The sequence below is a fragment of the Phaethon aethereus genome (genome assembly GCF_964289735.1).
Source record: "Phaethon aethereus genome assembly, chromosome: 1".
NCBI lineage: Eukaryota > Metazoa > Chordata > Aves > Phaethontiformes > Phaethontidae > Phaethon > Phaethon aethereus.
The window spans coordinates 85553364-85573821 of record NC_138575.1 but is presented as its reverse complement, the minus strand read 5'-3'; the positions used below and the strand labels follow the sequence as shown (position 1 = coordinate 85573821).

General features: G+C 46.1%; 1 protein-coding gene across 1 annotated transcript; it reads right to left on the bottom strand.

The window, feature by feature from the left end:
- Positions 1-8897: 8897 nt before the first annotated feature.
- ITFG2 (integrin alpha FG-GAP repeat containing 2) lies at positions 8898-20458 on the bottom strand (the record flags this gene model as incomplete). The annotated part of the gene is made up of 12 exons (XM_082011013.1): positions 20316-20458; positions 18666-18761; positions 18174-18215; positions 17139-17316; positions 16676-16815; positions 16109-16257; positions 14899-14993; positions 12332-12385; positions 10580-10671; positions 9956-10073; positions 9210-9383; positions 8898-9046 (listed from the first exon to the last, which is right to left on the bottom strand). Exons 1-12 carry the CDS (start codon positions 20409-20411, stop codon positions 8898-8900), a joined length of 1383 nt encoding a protein of 460 aa, XP_081867139.1. The 5' UTR covers positions 20412-20458.

The window sequence follows — 20458 nt, the reverse complement described above, 5'->3', positions numbered from 1 at the left end:
AATTGTTGGGATTTTTAAAATTTTTTCTATTTGCATCCTAGAGCATAACTGTGTGATAAATACGTAGTCTATTCTTTACTAACTCTAGGAAAGATGCACCGGATCAGGGCTTGTTCTATCCCTCATGACTACTGATTCACTATCCAAACTCTGCACAATGCCCCTTTGTCTACTCTTAGAATGTCATGACATTCCCATTTTGCCTATTTTCCTGGATAAACACCACTGAGTCTCTTTTTCTCTCAAACAAGTCATTGTTTCTGTTGTGCTTCTCAAAGAACTTGTGTATGCATTTTTGCTTTTTTCTGTTAGTTCTTTCCTAAACCAGATGCTGTATGCTGTAGGACATGCTAAGGACACATGCTAAGGACAGCAGAGTACAGCCTGGCTGATACGATTTGGGATGCACCTACCAGTGTTAGCTGGTGTGACTGGCATCTGCTCCTCCTGCAAACAGCATCAGGCTAGTGATTTTTATTGTTAGTCATCATATCCTGCAACTTCTAACCTGTTCCTTGGCTTCTTTGCCATTCTCCTACTTGTGCATCTGATTATTTCTGGCTGCATGCACTGCTTTCCATGAATCTCCTGAATGACACCAACAGTTCTCTCATTTATGTCAGGACTCATGTCTACTTGATGAGCCTGTCTTCCAAAGTACCAGTAATTTCTCCTGTATTTGTATCGCTTGCATGTCTGACTGGCTTCTCAAATCCAGGGGTCTTTAATGACAGTTCAGACTTGTACTAAACCATCCTGTGTGTCAGCTGGCATCTACATGGTACATGAGTCAACTCTGCTGAAAAAATCTTGTTTGGGATAGATGAAACACCTGTTCCTATGTGCAGCAACTCACCTAGTTTCCAACTCTCATTGCCCTCTAAAAATGGCATGTGGAATGACAGCAAATAATCAGCTAAAGCTGACTGATACTATGTCCATTACATCTCTTATTATTCGTTAACTTTTATGATCTAGTAAAAAAAAAAGACAAGCCCTAAAACTTAACCCTAAACATTAAAGCTAATTTACCCTAACCCAAACTCTAAACCTTGAACCTAAATCTAACCCCTAAGGCTAAATTCTAACCCTAAATTTAACCCCTAAACCTAACACTTAATGCTAAAACTAATCCTGACTCTAACTCCTAATCCTAAAGTCTAGTCCCAAACCATAAACCCTAATCCTAAACATAACCCCCTAAATCTAACCGTCTAACCCCTAATTCTAACCACCTAGCCCTAACCCGAAAATGTAAACTTAATCCTAAACATAATGCTAACTATAAACCCTAATCCCAAACCCTAACCCTAATCTCCAACCCTAACCCTCAACTCTAACCACTAACCCTGACTCTCCCTAAACCCAAATCTAAATCTAACTCACTAACTCACAAACTCTAACCTCGTAACCATAACCCCAATCCCAAAACGTAAACCTAACAATAACCATAACCCCCTAACCCTAACGCTAACCCTATCACTAACCCTAACCTTACCACTGAGCCTAAACCCTAAACCTAACCCTAAACCCTAAGGCTCACCCTAACCCCTAACCCTAACCTTAATCGCCTGACTGTAACTGTAACCCAGAAACCCTAATCCCAACCCAAACCCACTAACCATAATCCTATCTCAAACCCTTAAACCTAACCCTATCCCTCACCATAACTTTACCCACTAACCCTATCCCTCACCCCTAACCTTTAATGTAACCCCTAACCCTAACACTTAACCCTGCCCTAAACTAAATCTAACCCTAACTCCCAACATAAAACCTAACCACAAAACCTAACACTAACACTAAACCTTAATAGTAACCCTAGCCCCTAAATCTGACCATAACCACTAATCCTAAACCATGGTACCTAACCATTAACCCTAACTCCTTAAATTTAACCACCTAACTCTAACCCATAACCCTAAGCCCAAACTTAACCCTAGTCCTAAAACTAATGCTAACGCTAATCCCTAACGTCTCTTACCCTATCCCTAACCTGTAATCCCCTAACCCTATCCCTAACCCTATTTCTAACTCCTGACCATAACCCTAATCCCTAACTCTAAGCATATCACTAAAACTACAGCGAACCCTAAACCTAACTGTAATCCCAGCCACCTAATCGTAACCCTATCCGTACCCCAACCCCAATCCTAAACCTAACCCTAACCTCTAACCCTAACACTATCCCTAATGATAACCTCTAACCCTAACTCTAAACCCCTAACCGCATAACTAAACCTAATCCCTAACCCTAACTCTAAACATATCCTTAACCCTAAACCTAACCGTAACCCCAACCACCTAACCCTAACCCTATCTGATGGCTTCTGCCAGTGCCCACAAGGGGCCCTGCTTCCCTCCAGAGTGCCCTAGGGCTTTTGCTGGACTTCGGTTATGTCCAGGCAGGTCACCACTGCCTTCCAGAGTGTCTGACAGCTTTTGCTGGGCTTTGCAGGTGCCCGCAAGCAGCTGCCAAGGGAAGGTAAGGGCCACTTTCAGTCCTGGTCACTTCTGTGTGGGAGCCTTAGGTGGTGGGTGTGCATTTTGGAGATGGGCTCTGGTGAGGGGGTAGGCGAGGGTTAGGTGCTAGAGCAAGCGCAGAGCCCCAATGTTGGTGGGGCTGTGAAGGGGCTGGAAGGGAAGGGGAGGGCAGCTTTCAGTCCTGACCACTTGTGTGTGAAAGCCATGCCTGGTGGGTGTCAGTTTTGGAGATCGACTTTGGATAGGGTGAAGGTGTAGGTAAGTAAGTCGTCTTCTTGAACTCAGACTGGAGCCACCAGGAATCTTTCAAATTATTTAAAGGTTGCTGGATGGAATCCTACAGAAAATTGGCATGACTTTGAGTTGATGATTCTGACTAGTGCCTGTCACTTATAGCCCTGCAGACACTTGCACACTAGCTTCTGTTAGAATTCACCAGGGACTGTTCCTACCCGTCAGTCTTGGGGTAACTCTGCTTTTGCTCTCCTTCAGAACACCCTCCAGTCCTTTTGAAGTCTTTCTGTGATTCATATGCTTCATTTCTCAAATTAGTAATAGTTCAGTTTCCTCTGCGAATGAATGTGCTACAGTAGGTAAAAATCGCCAGTCCTATGTGTCCCCCCCTTCTCTGCATAATGAATCCTCCTTTGTATCAGCCTTACCTTCCCCAAAGCAAATTATTCCACACTGGTAAGTGACAAATTTGCTTCTTCCAAAAGGAATCCTTTCCTTTTTAGATAAACCTAACACTCTCCTGTACCCTAGTTGCTAATATACTCTCTCACATTGTACCACTATCTTGCCAGCCTCTCCTCTTTGCTGTTTAACAATTGCATGCATAAATGGACTGTGCCACTTGTCAGTTACAGAGAGGGTATTTCTGACCAAGTGCTCAATTAGCATGTGAGAGCTCTTCTTTTCAGCTGTAAAATCAGCTCCAGAGGAGAAGACATGCTTTTCACCTTCCTCCTGTCCATGTCAGTTAAACATGCAGGTCCACACCGTAAAGGTCTCTGGACATTGAGGAATCTGTTGCCAACAGTTATCGTGGAACCTTCCCATCAAGCTTTGTTACAGGCAGAGCTTACAGAAAAAAAAAAACATTTATATGACTAAATAGAACTGCAGGTCATAACACCATGGCTGACACCTCACTTCAATTCATTCCCCTAAATCACTGGCTAATCCTATGGTGTCAGTACCTGGTTTACATCCTCATCAAACGGAATTCCTGGTGGGTTTCCATACCCCAAAGTTCCCTGGCATTAAATGACATGTTGTTATTGACCTTAACACAGGTTTTCTGAATTTTTGCACAAAGTAGTGTTTTTGCCAAAGACCAGGATTTTTGTGTCATTACCTGGGAATCCCAGCATCCATTGTGAAAGACAGAAATTTTGGCTTTAAAAGATGTGATTACAAAACAGGACTTACATCATCTCAAAGAAGCAAACTCAACCCCATCTACAAACATGGTAATTTTTGAAAGTCTTCCTATGTTAGGGAGTCCAATAATTTTTAAGTGGGTTGGCAAGGCTGAAGACTTGTCTCAATTGTAGTTTCTTTTGGAAAAGGCTATTATACAGATACACTTCCCTATCCCCGATTCCAGTCATCTCTATTGCATTTGGGGGACAAGGGGAAAAAAGGAGCTATCTAAAGGTCCTTCCACTAGAGATCAAAAATGCTAATACTTTCATATGGAAAGTAGAAATTTAGTACAAACTGGCACCTCAGAGCAGGACATAGGCACATCCTGTATGTGTCCAACACTGGCTTCCTCATGATGAGGCCCACCCTTTCAATATAGACAATGGAATGTTATTCTCTCTCTGAACCACCTTGGCGGTCAGCTCCTACTAGGGCTACTTTCTAGTAGAGTGGACACAACAGTAGTGAAACAGTCTGCCGGGAAGTGTCTGTCACAGCAAGCCTTTGGAACAAAGAAGCAAGTGCTACATGGCAGGTGTGAGATATGTATGGCTGAATGTCTGGGGATGGGGAGATGGACTTCTAAGGCCCTTTCCAAGGCCTACGTGCAAGAAGTAAACCTATCCTAAGAACATACACTCTGCCGAAGCCATAATCAGGACCACTTCCAGAAGCTTGGAGTCACTTGGTTTTGAACAGAATGGGAGCTCCAGCCATCCATAGTCCCAGAGGCCTGCTCCTTCTTTCACTACTAGCAGGTGAGTTATGGAACTGAAGACCACTGAGACACCTACATATCACAGAATCATTAAGGTTGGAAAAGACCTTTAAGATCATCAAGTCCAACTGTTAACCCAACACCATCATGCTCACTAAACCATGTCCCGTATGTTTGCAGTAAGTCCTCCTTTCAAAAGACTGCACTGGCAAATGCCAGGATATACCTGAAGAGTTATAGAAATAACTGCAATCATCAAAGAGACCATAAAAATGAGAGCAGGGACAGACAGCAGGTTTATTATGTCTCAGGAATATAAAGCAACCCCCTCCCTTTATTTTCTTCCTAGTAAATACAGCGTCACAACCAAAACCATGAATCATTTATCTGCAAATGCCCCCAGTGTCTGAGAATGCTGTTGGACTCCTCACATGTTGGCACTAGGGCATACAAATGTGTCTTGCAAATCTTGCCCTGTCAAAAAGCTTCAGTGGGTATGCCAATCTGCTACTGAGTAGGATGCAGCAGACAACATTTTCTGCTGTGTGGGAAGGAACAACTTCCAATTCCAACTCTGTGGCTTGCATTGCCTGGCAAGGACAAACAGACACTGAGTTACAATGAAAGTATAACGTAACTCCATCAGTCCAGAGACAGAGCCTACGTGGCTCCTTCTCTGAGCAGATGTACACTTCACAGAAAATTGTTGCCAGTGGAAGTAGCCTGAAGCATTGACTTCATTGACTACAGCATTAGCTGTAGCTAGTTTATTAACTGTCACTTTGGAGTTCAGGGCGTGAAGGAAGAAGGAAAGTCATCTTTTGGCCAAGGAACAGTACGGAAGTTCCAGTTAATTCTTCTGGAGACAGTTTTCATTTTCCTTTGTGCACAACTGTCACAGGAGCAAAATCCACCTGCAAGTTATTATGTGTTGTAAGCAATATAAAACTGTCAGGGGAAACCCTCAAATGGTTTTAAGAGCTGAAGAGTTTTGGAGAATGGATTATCTGTAGTGTTTGTATCTATCTTCTTACTTCTGCTTTCTACAATGCAGCATACCTGGTCTTGTACAGCAACACAGCAGTTATCCTCAAGCCAACAAGAGAAGAGGGCTAGGTTGCACCACTTGCCCTGTCCAACATTTGCATTGTTTTTGCCCCATTTTCTTTTAAACACAGTTCCTAGGAAAATATGTCATCTTTCCCCCATTAACCCTTTCCTGTTTTTTCTCAACAATTAGCAGCCCAATAGTGGATCAGTTTGGTCTTCCTTTCTTGGAAATCATTTGACCTGTATGGCAAAGTTTGTTTTGCATAAAACAGTTTCAGTCATACGACCATTGCGTATTCCCCTTGTGATTGTGTTGCTAATAAAGGTTTATATTTGGCATGGACAGACAGCATTGAGTTGTTCTCTATTATAAGTGTAGACAAACCTGTTTTCCTGTTAGGCCTCAAGAAGGAATTACAATATACAGCAGCACTGCAATAGCCTGTAAGACCCAGCTACCAGATTAGCTCAGCCTGGACCAACTCTAAGGCAAATAAAATGCTCCAGGCAATTGCTGCAGGAACCTCTGGGGTCCCAGCAGTGGATCAAGAGGGAGAGCTACTTCTGTGGAGAACACCTGTCCCACTAAAGCCAAACAATGCTGAGTGGGGCCATGGCAGGCACAAGTTGTGCTGGGACTCCATCTGTTTTGTCAAAGCACACACAGAAGAAGAGCTCACCATCTGTGCAGCAGTACACATGCGATACGAGCATGCAAGCCATGACTGAAAACTCAGGTATTACTATTTTCTGTCACTTGTAACCATCCTGTTTCTGCCCCTGGTGGGGGGAGAGAGACCACAGAATTAGGGGGTAGGGCGAGAGGACAGCAGGACAAGAAAATACAAAGCCTTAAGTAGAGGAAGAACAGCATATGCCAAGACACAGGCCTGTCCAGGGTCATTACTACAATGTTGTTTCTGTTGTATGCTTCTGGAAACTGCTCTGCAAAGTCCTGCTCCGTGGTGGTCCCTCTTTGTGCCAGTTCCACCAATTTTGAAGTGCAAGATTAAAATCAGGTAGCAACAGGGCTAGGTGGACAGTATCTCAGAATACAGTGAAACCAAACTGTTCATCCCACCTGCAGGGACATCTGCTTCTTCCCAACTGAGCTGGGCCCCAAAGGGAAGAGATAAGAGTAGCAACTGCTATTAATTCACCTGAGGGGAGAATCTTTACTTGTTTTGGTGATCAGAAAGAGCAGCTTTAGGTTTTGGGAAACAGAAACCTGGAAGTAGCAAGAACAAATATATAGTGATCTAGTTAATAGCCCCAACAAGACTCATCCTCATTAGGAAAGAACTATGTGGCTGATGAGAGCTCAAGGGGTCACATTGACTAATTTTCCAGAAGCAACGGTGTTTTCCCACTGGGATGGGTGGCTGTACATCTCAGCATCATGGAAGCTGACAATTTCCTGAGGTTAGAGTCCAGAGCTGACAAGCTTCTGGACAACTCTTTGCTTTAGCCCATCAGTAGGTGGTCCCTACCCTACCAGTTCTCCATAGCTGACAAACTCAAGCTCTGCTGCTCTGAACACCACTGTTACTAAAGCACTATTATGACTTGCGAGCTCCTGCCTGAAGGGTCCAGTTGTACACAAGCACTTAGTATGACAGGGGAACTGCTTCTCAGTGAGGTCATTAAAATGGAGAGAAACTTCCACTGTAGTTACAGAGTCAGAAGATAAAGTGGTCCAAGAAGCAAGCTAGCAAGTACAGAGCAGGTCATACCATTTCACTGCTCCATGCTTCAACTTTCACAACTATCAAACACAGAGGACAAGCTGTCCTCTATAAAGCTGATATAAATCTATGGATGGAAATTGCAAAGAAAAGCTAGGGCTTATTATGTAAAGATCCTGCCCTTCTACCACATAGGGCTACTTCAACAACAGTCCTTTTGACCCAAGGGCAAGACACCCCTTTCCTCTGTACCTATTCCTATCATTCTCCCAGATAGGGCTGCCCTTGGTTGTTTTGCAGAGTATAGAACAGCAGGTTTTCAACAGCCTGCAGGACCTTGAAATATTACCATTTGCTAAAGAGAGATCACAAAATTATATTTGCTCTGACTCAGGCTGCCATAACGGTGAAAGGACAGCTCTATCCTTTATGCATATCCAATAAAACATCACACAAGTGAGAGATGATAATAGATGCAAAACAGCAGGTGAGCCTGCTGCTCCTATCCTAGTAAGCAGAGTTAGGCAAGGGGCAAGCTGAGATTGGGAAAAGCAGAACACCAGCAGCATGTGGAAAGGTTCCTGCCTGGGCCTTTGCATATGGGCAGCCTGGGTGAGCAACGGCCTTTTCCAGATTCTGCATATTGAGCAAGTGAAATGTCATCTCCAGTCCACAACTTTCAGTTGTGCAGGACTCAGGATAGCATGGCACTCTCCACAACAAGAGGGAAGTGTGGCATTTCCTCTGGTTATTATGGAATGGCCACGCTCTCACAGCACCACAGATCCATGGTTAAGACAGATTCCTCTTATTGCCCAGTTCACAGCTGCTTTGCTAAGTGATAGCCATCTCTGGGATCAGTCTGCCCAAGATGAAGGCAAACAATGCCTCTCAAGTACAGCTGGGGTTCACTGGAGCTATTACCTCCTGACACCTTATTAGTGCAAGTTCTGGTTCTTCTTCCTCAGAACAGGAAGTGGTTTGTGAGAAACTGCTTGGTAGAAGAGCAGCAGCAGAGCAAAGGCAAACAATGCCTGGGTCTACTTTAAAAATACACCTAAATGCGAAAGAAGGCCCTCGCCTCCTCCCTAACTCAAGTCCTTCATCTGCAGTTCCTGCACTGTGATCCTGCTAAGAACTCAGAAGTAATCACTAAAGCAGTTGTAAGAACAGGCCAAAACCAAGACTGAGCTCAGCTATTCTATCTATGTGCTCAGTGCTCCTTCACAGTCACCCATAAAGCACTTAAGCTAGCAGAGAACATGGAAATTGGCAATGGAAAGTCAATGAGCAGGACTCTGGATTCTTGCAGTTCTGGTAGCTTCCTCAACTAAAAGCAAATCAACCCATCACCTTCACTCAAGCCTACAGCCAAGCACATCCCTCCACAGAACCCAGCCTGTACACCCTTTTGCTGCCTGGAAGCTTTGATAGAGATGAGAAAAGAACAGTTACATCTTCATTAGGTGCTCGATTCCAGCCAGAGAAGAGTTTGTGCTGGTATTAAAGATGTCAACCTCCATGACTTGTTATAAGGGATCCTGGATGACAGTATAATGGGCAGAGGAGTCTCTCCCAGCAGGGTCCTGACACTGTGAGGGGCTGCTCTGCTCCTGTTTCTCTGGAAAATACAGTGTTTTGTGAATCAGATCTTTGACGGCAGAAACATCATCTCTATCTATGGAAAAGAGAGAAAGACAGTTGTTAGGGATTCTCCACAGGCAGCATGAAAGCCCCTCTTCCTGAAGAAGTACCTGGAACTCTAGTTCCCAGCACATCACCTGCCAGCAGCCCTTCCTCTCTTTTTTTTCCTGTATATCTTTGATCCTTTCTGCACTCACCCACACCCAGCTGCTGCAGGAGACTTCCAAACTCTGGGTCACAGTCCAGGATTTTCAACAGGTTGGTGGACTCCATTCTCTCCAGCTGCACATCCCAGTAGATGTAGATCTTCTGATTGAAGCTGACATAAACCAGGCAGGGGCTGTTGCTTCCTCCTTTGCATGCATAGAGTCCTGCAGAAAGCAAGTGTGGAGATCTGACTACTTCCAAAAAGACAGAGAAAGCAAATAGGTAACTTCTCATGATGAGGTACCAAAGCTGTTAGCAGAAAGCAGCAACCATATGGGTATATGAAGTGCCTTTGAGACAATCCAAGAAAGTGTCTTTAAACTGTTATTAATGCATGGAGCTTGGGGATTTGCAAGCTGCTTCTTGCAGGTCTGAGAGAGGGGACTGAGCAAAGCTAAGGCTCAGGCTTGTTCTGCGGGGCTCCTTATCTCCACTTGAGAACAGCTTAGAAGTCTGCAAATTAAAAAAGCAGTGGGGAAGACAAGAGACCACTGTAGCACTCCCAAAAAGGACAGGAAAAAAACCCAAAACCATCACAGACCTCAGCATCACCTCCTCTCACCTCTAATTTTCCCAGACGCCACCAGAGGAAAGACGAGCTGGGCCTTCTGCAGTATACACACAGGGAAATTATTCCTGACCACAGACTGACAAAGGATTTCAGGTCTCCTAGAGGGGAGTAGTAGCTTTGAGGGAGAAATGCTGTGAGGACTGGCTTTGCAGTCAGGCTCCCCACCTGCACAGAATGCACTGACATTCTCATCTGCTTGAAATCTGGCAACAGTCCGATTGTGGTCGATGATGTATGTCTGACCATCCCATGCACAGGCAATCACCTCTTCATGCCCATTGCCCTGTAGGGATCATAAGATCGCATATTAACATGGACATCAACTATTCACAGAGGCAATCAAGAATCTTTGCTGCTTGTTCAGAAACAGAACACTAATGTCTGAACAAGATGACACCTTTGGACGTCTTATCCAGACATTTTGCACTTGTCCAGTCTTTTTGCACTTGGAGACCATCTCTCTCTCTCCTCTGTTGTAATATCGTAAGAGCTTGTAGATAATTGGGGAATTAGCACTGTGTAAAACCATTCAACCTTGCAATAAGATAAAAGAGCAGCTGGGGGATAAAAGAGTTCATAGCAGGATGCTGGGCTTACTACGTCAAACAGGCAGACACAGCTCAGCCTCTTGCAGGTGAAAAACTGATGAAGTGCAGAATGCACCAGCAGTTAGTGCACTCCGTGTGCCATCCTGAGATAATCCCAGCTCTGCCCTTCCTAAATTCATATACACACAGCCATATCAAGTTTTTGTCTTTATCCCTCCCAGCCCTATTAACAGAAACTCACAGTAACATCCAGCTTTTCCAGAGCAAACAGCTGGTGATCAACCTGCACAGACCAGAGCAGCTTGTCGGCTCCCTCCATGAGTTTCAATGTCCCTGAAGGAAAAAAAGAAGAAAAAAAAAAAAGATTGTCTTGAAAATATTAAAAGGGAGCAAGATGCTTGCTAACACTGGGCCCTGCACACTCCTTCAACACTTCAGGTCTGCAGGCAGAGGGTTGGACCCATGGTACAGGCTGATAATAAGATAACACAACCTCAGTTCTGGGAAGGACAGCAGTCCATTATCTTGTCATCAGTAAATGAAAATAGAGGAAAAATGGCAGCAGCCCTACTCACTGGATTGTGCTCCAAGATAAGAAAACAACCCAAAAGAGGCTCCCGAAGTATAGTACGTCAACAGATCTCATGAGACAATGCATAAATGAGAAGCTTGTCACCATGTCCCACAGATGGTGTGATCTCAGGACAACACGTTGACAGGTATCAGCCAAGAGCTGCCTGGCTAATAGCATGGGCATCGCCTCTTGGCTGCTAAAACCACACTGGACACTTACCTCACACACCATTTTTCTATCATCCAGAGATACTGTGATAGTCTTGGGGTTGAGGGGTGGCCGTGAGAGAGTGGAACATGAATCTATCCTCACAGTACCCTCCAGCCTTGGTAAAGCCCATGACTGAATGGGGTGCAGAAGCTTCAAGTTCAGGCTCAAAGAATAATCAGAAATTCCCTAGCAAGATGCCATTGGGCAGGTGGACATCTGGCCCAAACAGACCAGGCTGCCTGTCTGGGAAGAGAGAAGCACAGCATCTTGTCTCCACACTGTTGGTTTTTGGACAGAAACCCTGTGTTCAGGTCATTAGATTCAGTCCTGTTGCAGCCTGTCCAATCAATTCTCAGTCAGGAGTACAGTGGAAGAACCTGGCTCCAGACCAGGTGAGGCCAGGCCAGCTCCTCTCTACCAGTACTTGAGTTCCAACACTCATTTCCTTTACTGCTTTTGGAAACAACCCAAGTCTCTTCAAGTACAAGCATACATTTCTACTGTGGTTAAGAGGCTCCTGTCTACATGAATGGCACTGTTGAAGTGACATCTCAAACAGTTGTTTGACCATTGGTTAAGCACGCAACTTAGGAGTCAGCAGATTAAAGTTGTAGCCTCACTCTCATCTCAAGCTTTCAGTGTGCCTTTGGGCCAATGACCTAGTCTCTTCATTTTCCTGGCTGCTCGCTGCAGCATGGCTTTAATACTGCTACCCCCATAGGCCATAGGACCATACAAGTAATTAGTTTGTAAAATGCTTTGAAATCCACAAATGAATAGACTGTACCAGGAGAGAGAGAAAGGCAGATATTAGTAACAGATAGAAAACACAACCAGTCTCCTGGAGAGAGCAAGCCTGTGCAATATCAGACCCAATTTGGTAAGAAACAGAAAGACAGGCTCAGCTTTAATATGTTTCGTCATATCCTCAGATACAGGCATTATATCACATGTGGTTTATGGGGGACTTGGTCACAGTGACAACTCTTACCTTGGCTCCTGTCTTAGCTTTCATGCCTTCATATAAAGTATGTCAGCAGAAGGAGTCTTTGAGTCAAATTCTCTTACCTGACCCATGAAATGTTTCTGAAGACCAGCTCCCCGTTCTTTCAAAACCAAAAGCACTGAGCCCCTCGTTCCCTACTTTGAATTAGTCACAGGCCTTGGCCACCCCACAGGCCTTTCTTCCAGGAGAGTGGTAGGACTTACCATCCAGAGTACAGAGCGCAAAGAGACCTGAGCCACGATTGTCACTGGAGCAGCCTGTAAGTGTAGAAGAGAATTACAGGAGTTGATGTCATTTTATGAGCATTGTCCCCTCCCTCTCCTGGAAAAAAAAAAGAAAAAAAAAAAAATCTAAAACAAGCTGATCCATCCTGCCTCCTTTTTTATCCAGCCTCGACACTTTGTTTAGCAGGTATCTATAGATTCTTGCAACCAAACGTACTTTGTTCTGGCTTTTATTTGTAGGGCACCATCATCTCAAAACCCAAAACCTTTGGTTTGCACTGATACAGGCATGTCTGGCTCTGCTGGCTGCTCCTAGGAGTTTTTCTGTACCACATATACACTTGCAGGCCCATGGCATTTCCGATTTTAGCGGATTGCATCGCATTCTCTCCAGGCTCCAGAAATGCACAAACACAGGCAGGACCATCACAAGGGACAACGTAAAGAACAGCTGAAACCCAACAAGAGTATTACAACTGTACCCTCACTGTTTCTTTCAAGGACAGGAACATGGCCTTCAGCTATTCTAGGAAGGTGCAGGATTAAAAAGAGAGGTCCCAGACAAAGCATCAGTCACATTAGCACAAAAGCACCTCTATGGCAACTCCTGAAAGAGTCTGTGGAGATCATGCTACCCACTCTATTGTTTTTGCTACAGCAAAACTGCACAGAAGCTGTGATCCTCTCCCAGCAAACACTGCTCAGATGCTAGAGAGCCCTTGCTTTATGAGCAGATTGGACATGTCCCTTCATGCTCATCTACACACTCAGCCCTGGCTTTCCTGGGCTATGCTTATACAGCTGTGAACTTCCTGCAACAGTATCCCCTCCAAAGCCTGTATATCACAGCTGTGTGCAGGACAGCACTGACAAATGCAATTAGTTAAATCTGAAGAGACTCCCCTGACCACTGGGCTGCTTCAGCCATTCAGTACACTCTCTACTGAACTACCAGTCAGAAAAAACATGCAAGGTCAGGTTTTGAAAGTGAAATCACACTTGGTGTGAGAGGACTGGAGCTGTATTCAACTAAAGCTGCATTTAATCCTTTCAGTGACAATGTAGGAGACACACTGGCTCCCCGAGGTCTGCAGGAACCAAGGAATTCTGGCAGTCAGGGACAAGCCAGCAGAGCTGAAAGCAGCTTCCCCAGAATGATGTAATACTACAAGTACACATCCACTGCCCATAGACAGCTCCAAGCTACAACATCCTGCACACTCCCAGGACACAGACTACCCTATTTCTGCAGATCAGCTTAAAGCAGTCAGCTGGTTGAGTGCTCTGTTGCCCCTAGCTGACATTCATCCAGACAGGCTCTGATCCAAAAAGTCTGCTGTGTCCCCCTTAAAAACTGATCAGCATGGCACTCTTCAACTGTTTCATTACTGATGGGCCAATGTAAGTGGGCTTTTCACAACCTTCTCTTCATCCCTTATTCTGGGTGCCTTCATTTTTGACAGACACCTCTCATTAGATACAAGGCTTCGTATGCTGTGAAATAATTGATTTCATGCTCTCTTGACCATGTTGCTCATCGCAGCATCCAAGATGCTGAAAACATGACAAGTTTAGGAACTGGGGAGGAAAGAGTACACCGGGGAGGAAAGGTAATCTGGGGATGGGGAAGAGGAGCAGTTTGATTGCTCTTTTCCCCCAGCTCTAATTACATTGGACAGCCCAAATCATTCTCAGACAGCACTGCAGGGGGTAATACTTTGACAGAGCAAATGCAGCATCAGCTGCAGACAAGAGAAAGTGATCTGCATTGGGAATTTTTTGCCTTCTTGTATTATGCCCACATTCTCCAAGGGGGCGCAAAAGCTGCGTACTTCCACAGGTACCAAAACAGGGTTCATCAGGTGCACCAAGCACAGGTCAGAGCACAAGGCAGCTACACAAAGAAGCAGTGGCAGTATGTATAAAGTCTGGACACAACAGCAGCGTGTCAGGGCTGAGAGGCGCCAGCAGCTGTAGAGAGTTTAGATACAACAGCTGAACAAAATACATTCAAAGGAGACAGAGAACAGTGATACAAATGAAATACGGAAGCAGCCCTGGAGGGGTCAGGACTGCATAGATGAAGGAAGAGCAGGATATAGCTATTAGGATAGTCTATATCAGTAATCAAATGCTGAAAAGTACAAAAGCAAGAATAAAGATGAGGCTGTGGAAAGGAAGAGATGCATCTAGGGAATAAGAAGAGGGCATAAACTGCAGCCAAGCAAAAGCAAAGATCAAGGACATCTGTAGGAGCAAGGCATGGAGCCATTCAGGATGGCTAAAGGCAGGCCACTGGAGCCTGCAGCAAAACTGCTGTCCCAGGTGAAGAGTAAGAGCTACCTGGGGAGGGACAGTTCAAATGCAAATATCCTACTGTCCATCTGTGGGAGCTGACTAACAGAAGCCAAGTTCTCTCTGTTCTCGCAGCTGTCTCCCACTGTTAATTTTCAACCATGGGAAATCCGATTTCATGCTGGACAGACATATTGAAAAATGATCGGGGCAACTGTTGGGCTATAGACCCCAAGCTCCTAACCTCTCACCTCGGCCAATGCTACCAATTAGATGAGTGGAAACATTCTTGTTGTGAATCCGTCCAGATGTTTGGTGTAGAATAACATCTCGAATAGGGGCCTCACTAGGGAAAAGAGAGACAGGCATCAGGGAAAGGTTAGGGAACCGTGCCTGGGACTGTGCCAGAACAATCTCAAGAGCAGTGTACTCCAAAGCTCTACAAATCCTGAGATTGATAGAGTTTGTGCATAGGTTTGCCCTTTAATGGTAAAGGCCAAGGAAAAGAATGCATGCCACCCCAGGTATAAAAGGAACCTCCTGATGTTTAAAAAACAAAAATAGAATAATTTGATGCATAAGAAAACTGGAAAGAGCTCAAAACAGCAAACGAAAAAAGCCAGTAAAACATGTATTCCAATCAAGCTGAAAAGGACAATTTTTATCATTACTGTCATGTAAGCCTGGCTGCTTTTCACTTAGGAATTGTCAGCCTGGGGTTTAACAGGTTGGTCAGAGATCATGCCCGTGCCTGGCTTCTGGCTATGAGGGTACCATTCCACTAAGGTCTTTAAAACATCAAAGAGACTTGCCTAGCTCCCATCCTGCTGCACTTTTCCAGCTCTGCCTTAAAGTCTCACAGAACACCACAGAAGCACCTAAATTCCCTGCAAGGGACCTTACAAGGGTCCCTCCAGCACCAAGGACAATAACCTCACTGCTCATCCCGATTGCTCTGGTTGTGACTTACAGCACTAGCTGCCAGGGAAAACCTCCCATTATCTCACCTGGAAGAAATGACTGACTGAACCCAAAGTGTCATCCTGGGCTTCAGACTAACTGGACTAGGTCCAGCCTTTCAGTTGCTATCCTTACCACAATTAGATAGGTCACCAGATTGCCTACCACTTTGTCTCTGGAGATCTAGGGCATTAATTTCCCTGCCTTAGCCCCCAGTACTGTCCCCCTTAGTGAGCTGGTTTTGCCACTCTCCTTGCTCAACCCAAGGATAAGTGAGTGAGGTACAAGGAAAGCAGTAGCATTCATCTTTGTGATAGAGACACGAAGAGTGTTCATGGGTGCAGGTGAACTTAAGTCATGAACTCCCAGCAGTACAGCAGGTCACTGAAACAAGGACAAATGACAGCACACACCCTTAGAAAGGTGGTGTGGTGGTGCCCCCTTGTGATGGGCATCTACAGCAGAATCTCCTCATCTAACCCATGCAGTAATGCTCTTCACCTGCTTGGGGGAGAGTTGTCTCTTCCCTCTGTCGTGGCTTGCTGCTGAGAGTCCCAGGTGCACAGCAGAATGGCATAACCGCAGCCTGGCTGAGACACCATCATCTCTGGTGATCCATCAGGGCCTGGGTTCACAGAGAGGCTGTCCACCTATACTGGCAGAGGAAAGACATGGACAGAGTCGAACCGAGAACTTTAAACACCTCAGAAGGGTTCACTGGCTCCTTGTACCTAAACTTGAATATTGCATATCCTTTGACAGATCTGAGCAGGAGCTGAACAAATTCAGCTAGAAGCAAAATGTCCAAATTACTGTAAAAGGTTACGTTTCTCCTAGCAAACGCCACTTAAGAACAACACTAGTATTTTCCACTAATGCTCTCTAGTTCGGTGAGAGCAACTGACTGTTTTGCAGCCCAGTCCACCAGCTGCTCCACACGTACAGGACAACCACTGCGCAAATCTCCTTTCAAGCCATCAATACGACATTTTGTGCTTCTTCCCTTGGGAGAGACACCTCTTTGAAGACTGTATGACAAATTCTGTTCTGAACATTCCATTTCCTTACCTGACCTTCTAGCAGCCATTTCTTCAACAGGAGCAGCTGCCCAGAGATGTGGTCTGAATTCTCCGACAAGTCCTCCCAGCGGAAGGCACGTACCACCCTGTCAGTGTAACCCACCACCAACTCACACTTCCCATCTCCATCTGCAGGGAATACAAGGAGATAGATGGGCTCTCTCAGGCTTCCACAGCCCCAAGAGCCCCAACATTCAGAAACCACTGCACTGGTTTCCATCAGGTAGCATCCCTAAGGATCCCAATCCTGTAATGAGAACTTGCACTTCAGGAAAATTCCTGAAGTTCTTGCTTCTCTCCTCCATGACCTGGCTGTGGTTTGTTAGAGAACCTGTTTGAGCAAGATAGTAATTTCCTTCTGTGACTCCCACACACTTTCTCTCTCTCTCCCCCACCACCTCATAACCACAAACTCCCTCACCCTGCACTCCTACACCAGTTTCCCAGCTCACCAATGTCACTGATCAGCATGACCTTGGTGTTGGCAGGAATGTGCTGCTTGAACACTGGCTTCTGCTCTTCTGCTGCTGCCAACTCATGGTGGCCTGAAGCATCTTGGTGTTTTGAAGTTGGAGAAGTCAGGTCAAAAAGATGAAACCAGCCTTCTGCACTCACCGCCACCACGAGATTCTAAGAGGAAAAACATTTTGATTTTTCCTCTTTTAGAAACTGCAGAAACTGTCCCACAGCAGGGCAAGGGAAGATATGGGGGTGGATCCATCAAGATCAATGACTGCTACAAAGGGAACAGGAGAGGGTTTTTGGCCAGCATACAAACTACTTGGGTACTGCAGGGTCCAAACTTCTCGTTCATCCTTGTCAGACTAGGATATCAAGCTGATACGTACATGCAATCCCCTAACAATGTGTCCCCTAACAATGTGTGCTTTCTCAATGCTCACTTCAGCACTGGAGCACATATGGCTACAGTATTTTAGGCAGTGTGCCTAAACTGGGACTTTGGGACTCAGCGGTCTGGCTTAACCCCCTGAAATAGCAATCCAGCAAAAGGAGTCATATTAGACCCAGTGGAATTTGTTTGAGAGTCTAGACTATTCTGTGGCTCAGTCTTGTTTAGACGACCTTAAACGCACACAGCCAAGTGGCAGATGGGCCATGGCCCACAGCAGGGACCAGCACAGAGCAGGGCAAAAGCCACCGAGGAAAAGGAGCCACACTCACAACCACCAAAGCCTTGTGGCACTTACACAGGGGGACATGGATATGAACAGTGCTTTATGAAGATAGGGTGGATTTCTTTGCTCACTAAAACCTGCAAATGGCTCACAGAAAGATACAGTTCATACGTAAACAGAAGAAGAGTTTTAAAACAGTAGTGCTAAAACTCTATGAGCAAGGACAGATTGTGGAGAGAAGGCACCTGCAACCTGTCCTCCTCCACAGTCAGAATATGACATGACCCTAATCTCCTAAGCACCTCCCGTGTGGCCTACAGACACAGCTGGCAAGAGGTTGACCGCTCTCACCTTTCCTTTATTGCATACATCTCCCACGCCAACACATGTGAGCTGCAAGAGAAAAGAAGGCCATACATGAGAGAAGGTAACCCAAAACAGCACTTTGGGATAAGCCTCTGCCCTACCCCCTCCTCTCTCATACACCGTCTCTTGAACTCTAAACAACCTTTTCAAGGTGAAAGAGAGCAGAGTCAGGGACAGAAACACATCTGACACACAACTGCACAGAGCCCTGGGGCAAAATCCACAGTGCACAGGAGCAGGGTCAAGGTGGGACAGAAGCCCAGTTCCTGTGTTTGTTCAGCACTTTGCTCATCACTTCCAGCCCATGGGGCTAGCTGTGGGCAAAAGCAGGGTCTTGCATAACTACATGAAAGGCATCAGAGCCAGTTCTGGCTGCCATTCCCCTCTGGTCTACATATTCCTAGGCAGTGGTCAAAGATAGCTGGCTGCACATACACCAAAAGGCCCAACCATTTAAAAACTTTGTCAAGAACTGACCATTCCTTGGCAAGATCGCACAGTCCACGGTTTGCTGTCATCATTCTTGTAAACATAGAGTTTCCCGTTGGTGTCTCCCACCACTAGCTCATTCAGCTGTACAAGAGAGTTGGGTTAGCAAGAAAAAATTCACAATTACAGTAACAGTACACCATACAGCAATAATTACAGAATCTAAATCTATCTAAAAATCACTCTATGGGAAGAAGCAGTGAAACAAAACAAGAGTTAAAGGGACAGCCTCGAATCAATAGAGAAGGGCTGGGAAAAAATTCTACTTAATTTTACTCTCTCCAATAAGAGCTGGAGAGCGGCTCCTTAGAGCAACATCCCATTATCCTGCTTCTCTAGCCATTGCTTCCAGAGTTGCCTCATGGACTGTTTTAACACCCTGCTCTGCTAATTATCATCATCACTACCCCATCTTCCATCCTTCAATCTAGATTGACTTGATCTTTCTTGAATCACCTGAGGAAGACAATGGCAATGAGGAAAATATAATCATCTAGAAACAGGCTGCAAGAACACTTACAATAGATTTATACTGGATGTTCAATCTCATGGAAGAAGGCATAAAGGTCTTTCAGAATGGTGATTATTTCTTTAAAGAAGACTGAAAAATCACCAACCATGCCTGCTCCCATCTTGTGCATCATGCCTTTGTGCATTTAGATAGTGCACATTTCATAATTCACTGCACACATTACCCCACATAACACAACTTCTTATGGGAAAATTTCTTTTATCATCTACTGCAGGGCTAGCCATGACACTTTTCAAGATAGCAGGATAGGGCTGTAATAAATTTGACTGAAAATTTGAGGAGAAGGGACAGTTTACATATAGCTGGTTAAGCTAACCCCTTCCTAGCTACAGACAAATCAGACCCATCAGAAACAACCATTTGTGAGGCTGACGGAAACATTCCCAATGCACATCCACCTATTGTACAGGTCAAGCAACATTGCAATTTGGTTCTACCCTGTCTGTGATCCACCGTGCCCCAGCAAGGCATTTCCCCACACCTCTACGTCCTCAGTACTGCTACAGGAGAGGTGGGGATGTAGAGGTGTGGGGGAAACATCAACCAGGGCTGATGCCAAGGGTGCCTAGCATGTCCAACAGTGATGGCAGCACTGACCACCGGCAGCCCAGAATCACAGGAACGTTGTTTGCAAGAGACGTGTGGGGGCCATCCGACCTAACCCCTGCGCCTCTGACATCGCTCACGCGCCCGTCAAGCTCCGAGTCTTCCCAAGAGTGGAAGCCCCACCACCTCCTCCAGGCACCTGGTCTGGTACTGCTCCATCCTCTCGGTGCTTCCCTCCCGCCCCATTTGAGCTTCGTTCGCTACAAGCTGCGACCGCTGTCCCGTGCCCTGCCGCTGCTCATATCCGAGTGCGGCCGGGCGGCGGCTGTGGGCAGCCCTGGGGCGCCCCCGCGCCCGCATGCACCGCAGCCCCTCGGGCAGCGTAACGGCCCGCTGCTGAGGTCGCACCAGCTCGCCACTCGCGGCAGGCCCCGCCCCGCGCCTGCGACAGCGCCGCCTCCCGCGGCCTGCGGCCACGGGTCTGGGCAGGGGTCGCCGCCGCCACGCGTGGTCAGACCCCGCCCGCGCAGGCCCACAGCCACCACCCCCCGCCTCCGGACCGTGTCGTTGTCGGCGTCCCCCAGGCAGATGGCGTGCGGGAAGAGGCTGCCGCCGAAGTCGAGCGCCACGCACTGCACATAGCTGACGGACCGCATCCCGCCGCCGCCACCCGCAGAGGGGGAGCTCCCGCCGCAGGCCGCCG